Raw genomic sequence first — 18,385 nt, 5'->3', positions numbered from 1 at the left:
TCCCGTAATTATTTGAATGTTTATGTTGTAATCTCTGCCATGCTCTGTTGCTGCTCTGCACAGACACGCGTAGACTCATAGCCACAATTCCTGTGTAAATATGCAGTTAAACACCTTTTATAGTACGCGTATACTTCTTTTTGAATTAATTTTTTTTTTTAATTGCTCAAATTCTTGTACACATACAGGTACAGAGTATTTCAAAGTCGGGACACCCGACTGTAGGTTTCCACTTGATTTTGATTATCGAAAATGAATAGATTGATCGGATAGATTGAGTTTTCAGTTGAGTTTTATTTTTTTAATTTACAAATTTCAAATTCTCCTGCTTAGCCAACAATAACGCCTACAACGCGACCGTTAGAGACTCTTCTTTGGTTAGTACTTCCATTGCTAACTCCTGCGCCATTTGTTCGAACTCTGCGCACCACTTTAAAGCGAAGATTTGAAATGCGAATATTCTTCCGCCTTACTCCAGTCGAACCACTTGAAGAAGATGTCGTCGCTGAGTCTGCGGCTGTAGTTGTGGTTGTATCTGCGGCTGAAGTTGTAGTTGTGGTTGCTTCCGTTGTTGTTGTTGTCGTGGTTGTACATTCTGGGTCATCGGGCAAGGCGGTACAGTCTACGCAGTCAGGGTCGGTGGCGTCTTCGTCGCAAGTAACAGCCTCACTGCTCGGCAAATTGGCAACGAGGTATATGGCCAAAAAGGAGCAGAACAAAATAGTGTTGATGGATCTCATTGCAGGGGCTATGCTTCGAAAGAGTCGGATGGCTTACTAACTTCATGCAGCTAGCGGGTTCCGTTTTATAGCGATTTGGCAAAAATGTATTCTGTTGGATTAAAAATCTTACGCAAGCAGTCATCCAAAAACAAATTCGCAAATTTGCGCAGCTGTTTCTAAAACGATACTTTCCCAAAATGTTGTTATGAAACATGCGTAATAGTATTAGAATATTCAGTTTTTATTCTATACCAAATCTCAAATGCGTTGAGTCTGAGAAAAAGAGCTTTAATTAATTGAAGGCATTGTTCGTTAGTACACCTGCTTCATGCGCAATTGAATAATACACTCTTAAAATGTAAACAGAAATACTATACATATTTACCATTGTTTTTGCAATATTTATGTATGCAGAAAAATAGGGAAAGCCAAGACGCATAAGTACATACAGACATACGTATGTAACACTTGGTGGGTTAGTCAATTTGTGGGCCGTAACTGGCATAACCAAATAGTGCAGGTTTATGGTGCTTCCAGATTATCTGGCTTTGTGTTCAAACTTTTAGTGACGACCATTTCTTTACAAAGGCCGGTCGGAACTCTGAAATTCTAAATCGGATTTAAAAAACATTATCGCTACCTGTGACATCAAAAGGAAAACAGAGGTATGTATGGAAAAGCGTTGAATGAAGCGCTATTCTAGAAATGAAATATACTTAGAAATATTTATAATATACATACATATGTTTCGTTCTTTAATTATATCATTTTAAATATGCGATTTGGGGCTTTGCGATGCATTGTTTGTTTCAGGGATTGTAATCATTATAAGTATTATTATAAAAAGTACAACACATTGATTATTTTTAAACCTTGCTCATTCGCTTACTTAATGATTAATTTTGAGTTTTACTTTTCAACTTAATTAATAATTATTATTTTTTGAGCAAAAAATAAAACTTATTTAATAATGATTATTCCGTAGGTTTTTTTTTTTATCAAAAATAAACCTCAAATTGTAATTATTTTTGGCTTTTTTCATATGGAAAAAGGTCAACATTTATTTATATGACGAACCCCTATAGTACGGCTTTGGCCTAAAAACAACGTCCTAAAAATAATATTTTCAGGCAAAATTGCAGCTTGAGTTTTTTTTTTTTTAATTCAAGAATAATGATTATCAGTTAAGTTGTAAAGTTGTAAACCTCAAAATTAATAATTAAATTGTTAGAGAATAAACAAGATAGAACGCTACAGTCGAGCAAGCCCGACAGTAAAATAGCCTGTACTCTCCACAAAAAGGAAAAATTAAAAAAAAAAAAAATTAAAAAAAAATTAAATTATTAAAAAAATGAATGAATTAATTAATTAAAATAATTAATTAAATTAAATTAGAATACATGTTTATGTTCAGTTTAAACAGCATATATTTACATCACGTACCTATGCGTGTTTATATGCGTGTATGTATGCAGCACAAAGTTGAACAAAAGCAGCAACAACAACAACAGCTGCGGGCAGCGCTGCCGACAGAGCTGCAGGCAGCGCATTAGCAGCGATTTTACTTATGGCTATAACTTTTTTCAGAATTGACCTATCATGATGAAATTTGGCACACGGACACGTTAGTACTAACTGGATGTACCTACCAAAATTGATTTCAAAATTCCGAGAATTACGGAAGTTATAAGAATAAGTTATAAAAATACGAATTGCGGGGGAGTGGGGGGTGTATCAGAAAAAATAAACAAACTCGTTCTGCCTAGGGCTTATAGGAACCTTGATACCAATTTTGGTTATCCTAGCTCTTGTACTTACTGAGATCCTTGCGCTCATACAGACAGACGGACAGACGGTCAGACGGACATGGCTATATCGACTCGTCTTCTCATCCTGATCAAGAATATATATACTTTGTGGGGTCTGCCACGCCTCCTTCTGTGTGTTACATACATGCGCACAAAACTAGTATAGCCTTTCACCCTTTGGGTACAGGCTATAATAAAAATTAAAATGTTTAAATCATGGTGAAAATGCATAGTTTCTGCGCTGCTGAGCGCTGTTTGCTTCTGCTGCAGCTACAGACGGAGCTGTTAGCAGCGGCCGTCGTTTACAGATGTTAGCTAAAAGAGCGCTGCCCGCGTCGTTAGCGTCTCTCTACCCATTACACTAGCCATAAGAAAAATCCGTAATTTAGTCTAAAAGGAATTGTGAATAATACAAGAAGTAATACAAATAAACTGAACGAGCGTCTTTTTTTAACATCACCATTTTGAATTTCGTTACCTCTACACAGAGAAAATCATAAAAAAGGATATTGGTAAGCTCCTCGCCTTCTCAAAGTTGCTAAAACTGAATGATTTTTTCGTTTAAAAAATTCATTATTTGTGGTCTCTGGATTATTTACTTACCTATTTCTTATGTTCAAATGATCTTGGATCACAGAATTGGTGTAAATTGGATCTCTTCGCATTTTACCTGATTTGGTAACTTCAATTTATTACCATTGATCTATATGTTCTGATCTATAAGTAGCACAAGTAGCACAATTGTAAGCGATGGATAAATCTTTGAAAATGTGTGACATGTCTTTCCTATTAAATATAAATGTTTGTCTTTTGTCTAGAGAATAAGTACACGAAGCTGTTGTCAAAACTAATAGTTTGACAAACATTGCGTGAAAACACGCCACCTAGAGTTTGATAGAAGAACCTGCGTAGGCTGCAAAAGCTGCTAGGGGCGTTCCAAAAAAGGAAGGTTCCCTACGGGACTTCAACAGTCTAAAGGAGGAGGTCGCCGTTTACTTATCGAATTCTTTTCGCCTAACATACTACATATACATAAGCTAAGTAAGCTAGACTTTGCTCTCTTTTGCGTCATCGACTAAGGGCAAGAGCAGCTTGATTTGCTGAGAAGAAAATTTAGTTTTTCTGATTGGATCCACGGCTAGGTAATATTTATTTATTTGAAAATCAATAGGAAATAATACTGCTAAAAAAATCGTATAACATTAAAAACATAGAATTTAATATTAAAGCAATGTAGCAATCGAGTACTTACCTTAAAGGGGAATTTTAATCGCCGAATTAGGCCGCTGTGCAAGTGATTAGTAATCCATGTATTTAATGCTGTTAAATTAGTTAAATTTAATGCTGTAGTTAAATGTAAGGAGATGTTCCTGCTTCAATTCCTAGGGGATTGATTAGACGAGATTATATGGAGTTCATTATAATTAGAACATAGAACATGAAAAGGAGAGTGAAGTCGTATTTTACTGTAGAATTCTCTCTGGTTAATCAGGGGGATTTTGACATTAAAAATCTTGTACAGTGTCTCGCAAAATAGGGTTGTGGCATCATCCAAATTTGTTAATAAATCAAAGAATGACCAGTCAATACATGACAACTTATTATATATCGTTTCCCCTTACAATCATCGAATGTCTTAATAGGACGCGTGTTTTGCTCGAAAAGAATTTGAAGTGTCGGATGGTAGCGATTTTCGGGAGTGGAAAGATAGTAGATATACTTGTAGTACATTGTAGCTTGGGCTATCGTCCACAAATATGAAATCAATCACGGTAGTTTTTGAAACTGTGAATTTGGCTTAGAGAGAGATCCAAGAGACAATTTAGGAAATCGTTTTGAATAGAGCGGGACCACGTTATGGAAGGTAAATTAAGGTCAGCTAAATCAATAAAGTGATCTTTATCGCACATAAGTGATGTTAAATATGTATTTCCGCTATGTATTGCGGCTGAATGGTGAATATAAACATTAGGATTTGAGGAAGGGACTTATATACGAGCAGGAGATAAATAAGTAATAATGTCCAAGAGCAATTCTGATGGCTAAAAGTCTGTCCGTCCGTATGAACGTAAGGGTCTCAGAAAGTATAAGAGCTAGAATAATCAAACTTGGTATCCAGACTCTTCTAAGTCCGAGTATAGAATATTTTATATTTACTGTAATTAATTTATTAAATTAATTAAAAGTTTTTAATTAATTTTTTCTCCTAGAATTCCTTTCTTTTTTTAGTATAAATTCCGTAACTAACCTCTACACGACCCATAGACTCAGATGGACACCATCATCATAGCAACCAGTAGGTCCATTTGTGTGGTAACATTAAAATATACATATGTCCACATATGTATGTACGTATTACCATAGATAGTATTTATTGAACTAAAAGGTCTCAGAACGTTCTAAAGTTAGTTGCTATTCGGTAGTTCGTTTGAAAACTTTAGAGAGTATCGGCAGAAAAAAGGCATATGGTAAATAAACTTATAATTGTAAGTAAAATATACATACATAGCAACACCTGCGAGCAGTACATACTTGTATATGATTAAATTTTGAATACCCCTGCATATGAAGTATTTTCGAACAATGCTTTAAATTAAATAAAGCTCCCTTTCTCAATGTAAATAGAACTGAATATTCCAAGTTAACAAATGTCGTTTAAAAATATGGAAATTATTTGGGAAAGTATCGTTTTGAGAACAGCTGCGCAAATTTGCGAATTTGTTTTTGGATTTCTGCTTGCGTAAGAATTTTAAAGCAAACAGAATAGATTTTTGACAAATCGCTATAAAACCGAATCCGCTGACTGCATGGAGTCAGTAAGCCATCCGATTTTTTCAAAAGCATAGCCTTTGAAATGAGATCAATAAACCCTATTATGTTGTGCGCCTTTCTGGCCATATACCTCGTTGCCAATATGCCTAGGAGTGAGGCTGTTACTTGCGACGAAGACGCCACCGACCCTAACTGCGTAGACTGTACCGCCTTGCCCAATGACCCGGAATGTACAACCACGACAACAACAACAACGGAAGCAACCACAACTACAACTTCAGCCGCAGATACAACCACAACTACAGCCGCAGACTCAGCGACGACATCTTCTTCAAGTGGTTCGACTGGAGTAAGGCGGAAGAATATTCGCATTTCAAATCTTCGCTTTAAAGTGGTGCGCAGAGTTCGAACGAACGGCGGAGTTGTTAGCAATGGGAACACTAACCGAAGAGTTGTTACCAATGTAATTACTAACCGGAGAGCTAATAACCTAAACCGCAGAAGAGCCCTTAACCGTCGTGTGGTAGGCGTTATCGTTGGTTAAGCATCAGACTTGAAAGCCAACTATGTACGCATATGAATAAAAAGAACGTCGGACTGTTTCGTCTAAGTCCCACAGTTGAATGAACATGTCCGTTGTCCTTTATCATAATTTCCAAAATTGATCATTGCAATGCATTGTCTAAAATCACTCTCCAGGTCGTGCAATTGTTCCAAAGAGATATTGCTTTCGATATTCTAATAATATGATGCAACAATTTCACTACTTTGGGTGTTGGAAGCTAGTCCGTTTTAACAGATTTCCTTGTTACTTACTTTGTTATTAATTAATTAATACCTTATTTATAAATAAGGTTGCACTTATGGCTACAACTTCTTTCAATTTTACATAACGTAACGAAACTTGACATGAGAACACACACAATAACTAAATGCAGTCGTTGAATTTGAATAAAATTTCCATGAATTACGATAGTTAGGGATAATCACTAATAGCTAGGGAATGGAGGAATGCACCAGAAAAAAGCATAAACTGGTCATTTTCCGGACTTAGGAGAGTCTTGATACCAAATTTGGTTATCCCAGCTCCTTTCATGCATACAGACAGACGGACAGATGGACATGGCTATATCGACTCGTATTGTTATCCTGATCAAGAATATACATACGTGCATACGAGAATACTTCGTGGAGTGCGTGAGATCGACGGTATTTTTTTGTTGTTCGTCTTATTGTTGTTGTTGTCGAAATTTAATTTCGAATCGTCTGATTCGCCGGCAAGAAGAGATTTGAAAGGTTCTGGTGTTACAGATTTGCTGAACATAATTTATGATTTTTAAGTTCACTGCTTTTTTAAGACAATAATACAGAATTAATCAAAAAGTTAAACCCCCAAGACGTCTCTCCCCGGCGGCGACAGGTGGCAGCCCCACCACTGGGATAAGTCGCATCTGGCCAATCACCAGGTCGACTGACAACTACATGATTATGGAAACTACTACAAGACAACTGAATCCAAAAAAAGGACTCCCACTACTTCGATGTCTGATGTCAAGGATGGCGCTGGAACCCCCAAGGAAGCAGACGGGATCGGCAGACCTAAAAAAAAAAAAAAAAAAAAAAAAGACGGCAACCTGGCGGCGGATGCACCCTTCAGGAATTCTCCCAGAAACAACAACACCACATGGGACACAGCCAGGCAGACGGCTAGAAGTTAGAGTGTTAAGATTGGAAAAAAAATGTCCTTGTAGTAGCCCTAAGCTCCCAAGTGGAGTACAAAGGAAATAAAAAAAAAAGAAAAAAAAAAAATCAAAAAGTAATAATCACGTGTCAGCTAGACATGACTGAAAAACAAATAAAGTGGATGACATGCCAAGTACAACTGACTGAGAGAATAACATGGATTTTCTAAGTAAGGACCATAAACAGTCAAGGATTGGCCCTGTGATTTGTTAATCGTCATGGCGAAGGAAAGACGAATCGGGAACTGAGTTCGTTTAAACGCAAAGGGCATATTCGTTGGGATCACTGGAATCCTCGGAATGAGAACTAACTTATCTTAAAATTTTCCTGTGAGTATCGTCGCGTGAATCACATTGAATCACATTAAATCACATCAGTTTTCTGATCACCAAGCTTCATGCGCAATTGAATAATACACTCTTAAAATGTAAACAGAAATACTATACATATTTACCATTGTTTTTGCAATATTTATGTATGCAGAAAAATAGGGAAAGCCAAGACGCATAAGTACATACAGACATACGTATGTAACACTTGGTGGGTTAGTCAATTTGTGGGCCGTAACTGGCATAACCAAATAGTGCAGGTTTATGGTGCTTCCAGATTATCTGGCTTTGTGTTCAAACTTTTAGTGACGACCATTTCTTTACAAAGGCCGGTCGGAACTCTGAAATTCTAAATCGGATTTAAAAAACATTATCGCTACCTGTGACATCAAAAGGAAAACAGAGGTATGTATGGAAAAGCGTTGAATGAAGCGCTATTCTAGAAATGAAATATACTTAGAAATATTTATAATATACATACATATGTTTCGTTCTTTAATTATATCATTTTAAATATGCGATTTGGGGCTTTGCGATGCATTGTTTGTTTCAGGGATTGTAATCATTATAAGTATTATTATAAAAAGTACAACACATTGATTATTTTTAAACCTTGCTCATTCGCTTACTTAATGATTAATTTTGAGTTTTACTTTTCAACTTAATTAATAATTATTATTTTTTGAGCAAAAAATAAAACTTATTTAATAATGATTATTCCGTAGGTTTTTTTTTTTATCAAAAATAAACCTCAAATTGTAATTATTTTTGGCTTTTTTAGAATACATGTTTATGTTCAGTTTAAACAGCATATATTTACATCACGTACCTATGCGTGTTTATATGCGTGTATGTATGCAGCACAAAGTTGAACAAAAGCAGCAACAACAACAACAGCTGCGGGCAGCGCTGCCGACAGAGCTGCAGGCAGCGCATTAGCAGCGATTTTACTTATGGCTATAACTTTTTTCAGAATTGACCTATCATGATGAAATTTGGCACACGGACACGTTAGTACTAACTGGATGTACCTACCAAAATTGATTTCAAAATTCCGAGAATTACGGAAGTTATAAGAATAAGTTATAAAAATACGAATTGCGGGGGAGTGGGGGGTGTATCAGAAAAAATAAACAAACTCGTTCTGCCTAGGGCTTATAGGAACCTTGATACCAATTTTGGTTATCCTAGCTCTTGTACTTACTGAGATCCTTGCGCTCATACAGACAGACGGACAGACGGTCAGACGGACATGGCTATATCGACTCGTCTTCTCATCCTGATCAAGAATATATATACTTTGTGGGGTCTGCCACGCCTCCTTCTGTGTGTTACATACATGCGCACAAAACTAGTATAGCCTTTCACCCTTTGGGTACAGGCTATAATAAAAATTAAAATGTTTAAATCATGGTGAAAATGCATAGTTTCTGCGCTGCTGAGCGCTGTTTGCTTCTGCTGCAGCTACAGACGGAGCTGTTAGCAGCGGCCGTCGTTTACAGATGTTAGCTAAAAGAGCGCTGCCCGCGTCGTTAGCGTCTCTCTACCCATTACACTAGCCATAAGAAAAATCCGTAATTTAGTCTAAAAGGAATTGTGAATAATACAAGAAGTAATACAAATAAACTGAACGAGCGTCTTTTTTTAACATCACCATTTTGAATTTCGTTACCTCTACACAGAGAAAATCATAAAAAAGGATATTGGTAAGCTCCTCGCCTTCTCAAAGTTGCTAAAACTGAATGATTTTTTCGTTTAAAAAATTCATTATTTGTGGTCTCTGGATTATTTACTTACCTATTTCTTATGTTCAAATGATCTTGGATCACAGAATTGGTGTAAATTGGATCTCTTCGCATTTTACCTGATTTGGTAACTTCAATTTATTACCATTGATCTATATGTTCTGATCTATAAGTAGCACAAGTAGCACAATTGTAAGCGATGGATAAATCTTTGAAAATGTGTGACATGTCTTTCCTATTAAATATAAATGTTTGTCTTTTGTCTAGAGAATAAGTACACGAAGCTGTTGTCAAAACTAATAGTTTGACAAACATTGCGTGAAAACACGCCACCTAGAGTTTGATAGAAGAACCTGCGTAGGCTGCAAAAGCTGCTAGGGGCGTTCCAAAAAAGGAAGGTTCCCTACGGGACTTCAACAGTCTAAAGGAGGAGGTCGCCGTTTACTTATCGAATTCTTTTCGCCTAACATACTACATATACATAAGCTAAGTAAGCTAGACTTTGCTCTCTTTTGCGTCATCGACTAAGGGCAAGAGCAGCTTGATTTGCTGAGAAGAAAATTTAGTTTTTCTGATTGGATCCACGGCTAGGTAATATTTATTTATTTGAAAATCAATAGGAAATAATACTGCCAAAAAAATCGTATAACATTAAAAACATAGAATTTAATATTAAAGCAATGTAGCAATCGAGTACTTACCTTAAAGGGGAATTTTAATCGCCGAATTAGGCCGCTGTGCAAGTGATTAGTAATCCATGTATTTAATGCTGTTAAATTAGTTAAATTTAATGCTGTAGTTAAATGTAAGGAGATGTTCCTGCTTCAATTCCTAGGGGATTGATTAGACGAGATTATATGGAGTTCATTATAATTAGAACATAGAACATGAAAAGGAGAGTGAAGTCGTATTTTACTGTAGAATTCTCTCTGGTTAATCAGGGGGATTTTGACATTAAAAATCTTGTACAGTGTCTCGCAAAATAGGGTTGTGGCATCATCCAAATTTGTTAATAAATCAAAGAATGACCAGTCAATACATGACAACTTATTATATATCGTTTCCCCTTACAATCATCGAATGTCTTAATAGGACGCGTGTTTTGCTCGAAAAGAATTTGAAGTGTCGGATGGTAGCGATTTTCGGGAGTGGAAAGATAGTAGATATACTTGTAGTACATTGTAGCTTGGGCTATCGTCCACAAATATGAAATCAATCACGGTAGTTTTTGAAACTGTGAATTTGGCTTAGAGAGAGATCCAAGAGACAATTTAGGAAATCGTTTTGAATAGAGCGGGACCACGTTATGGAAGGTAAATTAAGGTCAGCTAAATCAATAAAGTGATCTTTATCGCACATAAGTGATGTTAAATATGTATTTCCGCTATGTATTGCGGCTGAATGGTGAATATAAACATTAGGATTTGAGGAAGGGACTTATATACGAGCAGGAGATAAATAAGTAATAATGTCCAAGAGCAATTCTGATGGCTAAAAGTCTGTCCGTCCGTATGAACGTAAGGGTCTCAGAAAGTATAAGAGCTAGAATAATCAAACTTGGTATCCAGACTCTTCTAAGTCCGAGTATAGAATATTTTATATTTACTGTAATTAATTTATTAAATTAATTAAAAGTTTTTAATTAATTTTTTCTCCTAGAATTCCTTTCTTTTTTTAGTATAAATTCCGTAACTAACCTCTACACGACCCATAGACTCAGATGGACACCATCATCATAGCAACCAGTAGGTCCATTTGTGTGGTAACATTAAAATATACATATGTCCACATATGTATGTACGTATTACCATAGATAGTATTTATTGAACTAAAAGGTCTCAGAACGTTCTAAAGTTAGTTGCTATTCGGTAGTTCGTTTGAAAACTTTAGAGAGTATCGGCAGAAAAAAGGCATATGGTAAATAAACTTATAATTGTAAGTAAAATATACATACATAGCAACACCTGCGAGCAGTACATACTTGTATATGATTAAATTTTGAATACCCCTGCATATGAAGTATTTTCGAACAATGCTTTAAATTAAATAAAGCTCCCTTTCTCAATGTAAATAGAACTGAATATTCCAAGTTAACAAATGTCGTTTAAAAATATGGAAATTATTTGGGAAAGTATCGTTTTGAGAACAGCTGCGCAAATTTGCGAATTTGTTTTTGGATTTCTGCTTGCGTAAGAATTTTAAAGCAAACAGAATAGATTTTTGACAAATCGCTATAAAACCGAATCCGCTGACTGCATGGAGTCAGTAAGCCATCCGATTTTTTCAAAAGCATAGCCTTTGAAATGAGATCAATAAACCCTATTATGTTGTGCGCCTTTCTGGCCATATACCTCGTTGCCAATATGCCTAGGAGTGAGGCTGTTACTTGCGACGAAGACGCCACCGACCCTAACTGCGTAGACTGTACCGCCTTGCCCAATGACCCGGAATGTACAACCACGACAACAACAACAACGGAAGCAACCACAACTACAACTTCAGCCGCAGATACAACCACAACTACAGCCGCAGACTCAGCGACGACATCTTCTTCAAGTGGTTCGACTGGAGTAAGGCGGAAGAATATTCGCATTTCAAATCTTCGCTTTAAAGTGGTGCGCAGAGTTCGAACGAACGGCGGAGTTGTTAGCAATGGGAACACTAACCGAAGAGTTGTTACCAATGTAATTACTAACCGGAGAGCTAATAACCTAAACCGCAGAAGAGCCCTTAACCGTCGTGTGGTAGGCGTTATCGTTGGTTAAGCATCAGACTTGAAAGCCAACTATGTACGCATATGAATAAAAAGAACGTCGGACTGTTTCGTCTAAGTCCCACAGTTGAATGAACATGTCCGTTGTCCTTTATCATAATTTCCAAAATTGATCATTGCAATGCATTGTCTAAAATCACTCTCCAGGTCGTGCAATTGTTCCAAAGAGATATTGCTTTCGATATTCTAATAATATGATGCAACAATTTCACTACTTTGGGTGTTGGAAGCTAGTCCGTTTTAACAGATTTCCTTGTTACTTACTTTGTTATTAATTAATTAATACCTTATTTATAAATAAGGTTGCACTTATGGCTACAACTTCTTTCAATTTTACATAACGTAACGAAACTTGACATGAGAACACACACAATAACTAAATGCAGTCGTTGAATTTGAATAAAATTTCCATGAATTACGATAGTTAGGGATAATCACTAATAGCTAGGGAATGGAGGAATGCACCAGAAAAAAGCATAAACTGGTCATTTTCCGGACTTAGGAGAGTCTTGATACCAAATTTGGTTATCCCAGCTCCTTTCATGCATACAGACAGACGGACAGATGGACATGGCTATATCGACTCGTATTGTTATCCTGATCAAGAATATACATACGTGCATACGAGAATACTTCGTGGAGTGCGTGAGATCGACGGTATTTTTTTGTTGTTCGTCTTATTGTTGTTGTTGTCGAAATTTAATTTCGAATCGTCTGATTCGCCGGCAAGAAGAGATTTGAAAGGTTCTGGTGTTACAGATTTGCTGAACATAATTTATGATTTTTAAGTTCACTGCTTTTTTAAGACAATAATACAGAATTAATCAAAAAGTTAAACCCCCAAGACGTCTCTCCCCGGCGGCGACAGGTGGCAGCCCCACCACTGGGATAAGTCGCATCTGGCCAATCACCAGGTCGACTGACAACTACATGATTATGGAAACTACTACAAGACAACTGAATCCAAAAAAAGGACTCCCACTACTTCGATGTCTGATGTCAAGGATGGCGCTGGAACCCCCAAGGAAGCAGACGGGATCGGCAGACCTAAAAAAAAAAAAAAAAAAAAAAAAGACGGCAACCTGGCGGCGGATGCACCCTTCAGGAATTCTCCCAGAAACAACAACACCACATGGGACACAGCCAGGCAGACGGCTAGAAGTTAGAGTGTTAAGATTGGAAAAAAAATGTCCTTGTAGTAGCCCTAAGCTCCCAAGTGGAGTACAAAGGAAATAAAAAAAAAAGAAAAAAAAAAAATCAAAAAGTAATAATCACGTGTCAGCTAGACATGACTGAAAAACAAATAAAGTGGATGACATGCCAAGTACAACTGACTGAGAGAATAACATGGATTTTCTAAGTAAGGACCATAAACAGTCAAGGATTGGCCCTGTGATTTGTTAATCGTCATGGCGAAGGAAAGACGAATCGGGAACTGAGTTCGTTTAAACGCAAAGGGCATATTCGTTGGGATCACTGGAATCCTCGGAATGAGAACTAACTTATCTTAAAATTTTCCTGTGAGTATCGTCGCGTGAATCACATTGAATCACATTAAATCACATCAGTTTTCTGATCACCAAGCGCGTTCCATTGCATAATTTTGGTTGGGTTAGATTTCGAAGTATGATGACTACCGAGCCTTTAGTTGTAAATTGTGTGAAGGTATACCAGACATATCCAAGGAGTTTAAAAATCAGTTTGATAATTGGTGGCTTCATCTTCGTCTGTTTCACAGTCAATAGATTTGAATGAATGTAGGGTAGCAACGATTCTATTCGAAATTATAATATTAAGTGATTCACAACTTTATTCTTATCCGCTTCAATCCGCTCGATTCGTCGACAGGAGAACGGCCATTACTGATAATCAGCGCCAGAGGTTTGATGATTTGAGGCAAGCATTTACAAGTATTTTTATTCTGATTAAAAAAAAAATAATTAAAACAATATTTTAGAAAGTTATTTTCCTTTCTGAGATTCTTGCGTTCATACAAACAGGAGGACATCGCTATATCGACTCGGCTTATCATTTTGATAAAGAATTTGCTTAAAATTTCTCCATATATTTATTTAAAACTAAATTGATTACTTTAATTAAATAATTAAACTAAAACGCTTACATATGCTTATGTACTGTTCCAATATAATAGGAAATATAGTACAGGGGTATACAATTTTATAATTAGTTTTTGGAGTTTGGCATTAAAATAAACAAATGACATGAATGGATTTCTAGTACCGTGTGTACCAAAGTCTGAGAGCTCTCATGTTCCCATCAAAACACGTAAACTTATAATTTATTTATTTGGTGGGGGTTGCTTGTACTAAATGCCAAGTTTAGTTTTTCTTTTATTGATAGATTGTAGGGTAGGGTTATATATATAGTTGTATATTGTTTATTGTTTTATTTTGGTTAATATTTAAGAACCATTAGCATAAGGTATACTCTGACCATGTTTGGTGGCGCACGTGACTCTGAATGAATTATCTTTCCGGCCAATTAACTTTTCGAGTAATATTTAGCGTGTGAGCTGCCCAGAGACCTGTAGGTAGACGAGCTTTTGTTTTAGAGTGAGTGCGTCCGCTTGTTTTGCATTTGATTTGTATTTCCATGTTAAGGTAAAAAGGCATAATAGATTATGTAACTACTCTATTAAAATCGTGTATATTACCCAATCGCATCACTCTCAATACATAGTTGCCATAAAAACAGTCGGAGAAAATGGTCTTAGATTCTATGAAAAGAACTGCAATAAGAAATAATTTAAAAAGTTCACCTGGAGCTTATCGATATAATCATACATGTGTGTATTTAAGAAAATAATCATTGCCCTAAATCAATCAGTCCCAAGTAAAACTGCCTTGAATCATCGTTAATTAGATACTTTATATAGCATTAGTAACGGTAGACCTATAATAGGAATTTTAATACTGATATCTTTGAGAAGTAGAAGGACCCGAAATATAGCATAATGGAAAATTCGTATCCAAATTGGGGAAAACAGTGGACAACAGTGTCATATAAACCTGTCATGGGAACAATCTCCATAAATGACGGTTACTAGCGTGTGTAATATTCGGCGTGCCAGAAATACTAGCTGCGATTGTTGCTTTGGATTGAGATTTATACACATTTTAATTGCTAAATATTATGACGTCACTTTGCGTTTTGTTGTTTAGGCACAAACAATGGCAATGACACTGCTATTCAGTTGGCGAAGCTGGGCCGTAGTGCTTATAATACTTACTTTAGATCATTTGTGAACACCATGTGGAGCGCTTTCGATACCGGAGCAGGTAAAACTATAATTATGGTTTTAGTTATGTCGATGGCAAGGGTGGTAAGTTGAAAAAGTGGCTCCATATATGTATTTCAATATAATATCCGATAATGTCCGATTTGTCAACAGAGCGGCATTTGCTTGCCCCCACATCACTGCATAGAGGACGTAAGTAAGTCTCAGGATGGCCGAGATATGCGTATTTATGATGCTCTGTACTTTTGCAGATGGATGAGAGCGATGTAAAGGAGCGGTACGACTATGTTTTGAGCAAATATGAGGAGGTGCAAATGAAAATTGCAGGCCAGCCCATCGGGTACGTGAAACTGGGTCTTGTAAAATTGTCAAACTGTAAAACGAGCTTGTTCGTTCACAGGTTGCACGGTAAGGTGGTAAGTCGAGGCAACGTCGAGGAGCAACACATTGTGTTTCAATACCAGGACAATCAACCGCACGACGTCATCCAGAGCTGTGCATTCGTGATCACCAATGCGCCCGACACCTGCGAGTCTATTTTGACAATCTGCAACACATTTCTGCCGCGAACACCTCGTCCGCTGCTGATGCGGAAGCCTTTGACTGTGTGTGAGGATGGGGTGCGCGAAACGGAAGCTCAGTCGGAGGATACAACCGAGGGAAGTTCCTCATCCCAACAGCCCGATGCTGAGCTGGCCAATGATTCGGAGTTTATTTGAGTAGGAATGTAGAAATGTGGGTGCGATACAAATAAAAGTGCTTACAAAAATAAAATACGCATACATGAAAAATTCTAACACAATTAATTATTTTCCCAGCCAAAAAGTATACTTTGAAAAGATTTGCGTTGTATTAAACAACCAACATTTTTATTTGGCTGTACCGGCTAGAACCACTCGACTATTTTGTTTCAGCTAGTATATCAATAACTTGAACCAAAAAAAAAAAGAAAACAATAATGGAATGCTAGTGTCGAGTGGGCTCAACTCTTAAATACCCACCTCCTACAAAAACCAAATTTTTTCTTTTTTTAATTAAACGAATTAAACTGAGTTATTAAATATCGTGAATTGTCGGGGAGTGGGGAAGGGTATGGATCAGAAAAAAACCATAAACTTGTCCTTTCTCCGATTTAGAAGAATCTGGATACCAAATTTGGTTATTCGTTATGCTTTTATACTTTCTGATATCCTCGCGTTAATACAGACAGACGGACGGATCGACTCGCCTTGTCATCATTTTTTGTGCTACATGTAAGTACTTGTACATCTACACGAAACTAATATACCCTTTTACTCTGTGGGTACAGGGTATAAAAATGATGCTTTTCATTTCGGCGCATGCGCAGGAATTAAATGTGCGTTTATGGAAGACTAAGACTTTTTGATTGCACAGTATTACTTAGTTGCTGTAAAAGCACCGAAACACAATGAAAAGTATCGTATGCAACTGTATGGGCTTAAACCCACATTTTAAATACAAGTATGTAGATGTTGACCAATATAGATTTATGTATGCATATTATAATATTGAAATATACTCCAAATGTATTTAATTGTGCAAATTGAAAAGACGACAAGGTAGGAAATGGTTGGAAAATCCTCTGAGAATGACTAGAAACCGCGCTACAAAATCCGCTAAAAATAGCAAGAAAGTTAAAAAGGCCATAAAACTCATTATAAATAGTTACAAGCCAAACTGAAAAAGGGTAGAATATTCTAGATGGATACAAAACCGCTCTAAATAGACATAATATGGGTAGAAATACGATAATGGTTAGTAGAACCGCTATAAAATTCCCTAAAAATGTATAGAAAACCCGCTAGAAAATGAGCAGAAACACCGCTCTAAATAGTTTTAAACCCTTCTACAAAATATATAGAAAACCCGCCGTCACCTATAGTTGCCGATCCAGAGTCTCAGAAAACGCATTTCTATTTCCATTAAAAATATTCCTGTAATCTCCCGGAAACCACAAGAAACGGTGACTCTTAAAAAACACATCCTTCTAAGGCATGAATAAGCCGAAGACAAATCAACTGCTGACGATTGCGTGTTTATTTTCCAATAAGGATCGTATAGCCATGTGTTGTGAAATATATGACCAAAAGGAAAACACAATGTTTGTTGGCATTTCAGATTGTACCGTTAGGTTTATGCACGCATCTTCAAACCACAGCTGATTCTTGCTTACATTCATAATTTCAATTTCGCCAGTTGGTCTACTTCCTGTTTATGTGCGCCTGTTCAGCATTAAAGCCCTTGTAAATGTAATAATAAAATTTTGTATACGTATTTAAAAAAAAAAGAAGCATGGCAATAGATTTATAGTTCAATTTTATGCCGACAATAATCTATTGGCACTCATTATTATCAAAAGAACTCTGCACAGAATCCTGATACATCCACCTGTTTTATATATTTATATAAGCCAAATTGGTATCCATGTGGATAGAATTCACTTTTCGCAGTGTATCGACAAAAAAATTCAAAAAAACTAGAAAATATAATATTTGAATGGTTGGGCAACACTTGCAGCAAAAGCCAGCTGAAAAGTGCGTGAGAGCAAGCGAAAAGAGCAAATACGGCGACCAAATACGGTTGGAGCGAGCGGCGTGTGCCTAACTTAAATAACAGTAAACAAAGCCGAGCACATGAACGCCAACGCACAGTTGATGTCTGGCGCCAAAGCGAACTGGAGCACGAGCACCGAAGCGCTGCAAGTCAAGGCACAAAATTAGCAAGGCAACGACAGCAACACGAAAACGAGAGCTTTGCTGCTGCTGAGCCAAGACCACAAGAGCGAGCGCCGGCCAGAGAGCAGAAAAATTTAGCCCCGCACGGAAGTTGCTACTCGCTTACATTTTTTCTGCTGCTGGACGTTCAGTGCAAAAGCTGTCGCCGTGCTGTGAAAAGGTCGTGCCGGAAATTGGGGAAGTCTCTGCTATCGCCCGCTGTTGTGCTAGAAACGGTGCGTATGCGGAATTGCCGCCGGTTGTGGAAAAGCAAAAATAAGAGAAACAAAAATGCTAGAAGCCTCGCGCATTTTGCATAATCAAATTAACGCGTAGGTGAGAAAATAACAGAATTAAAAATAAAAAAACATTCGTGCTGTAATTCAATCAAGAGTTGTATGTTATTTGGAGAGGCAACAAGAATTACAAAAAAGCAAAAACAAAATCAAACGGAAAAACTTAACACTCATACAGACGTATTTACATATAACCAACACAC

The 18,385-nt window shown here is 36.9% G+C and overlaps 1 protein-coding gene across 1 annotated transcript; it reads left to right on the top strand.

Annotated features, from left to right (window-relative positions):
- Nucleotides 1–15,163: 15,163 nt before the first annotated feature.
- On the top strand, nt 15,164–15,870 carry LOC115625484. Its single transcript, XM_030520532.1, has 4 exons — nt 15,164–15,235; nt 15,305–15,343; nt 15,403–15,491; nt 15,552–15,870. The coding sequence occupies exons 1-4, from the start codon at nt 15,164–15,166 to the stop codon at nt 15,868–15,870; spliced, it is 519 nt and encodes a 172-aa protein (XP_030376392.1).
- The last annotated feature ends 2,515 nt before the right edge of the window (nt 15,871–18,385 follow it).

The sequence above is a fragment of the Scaptodrosophila lebanonensis genome, unplaced genomic scaffold, assembly GCF_003285725.1.
Source record: "Scaptodrosophila lebanonensis strain 11010-0011.00,11010-0021.00 unplaced genomic scaffold, SlebRS2 tig00000072-arrow-pilon, whole genome shotgun sequence".
Lineage (NCBI taxonomy): Eukaryota > Metazoa > Arthropoda > Insecta > Diptera > Drosophilidae > Scaptodrosophila > Scaptodrosophila lebanonensis.
Note: the sequence above shows the minus strand (reverse complement) of the source record. Positions and strands in the feature narration are given on the sequence as shown.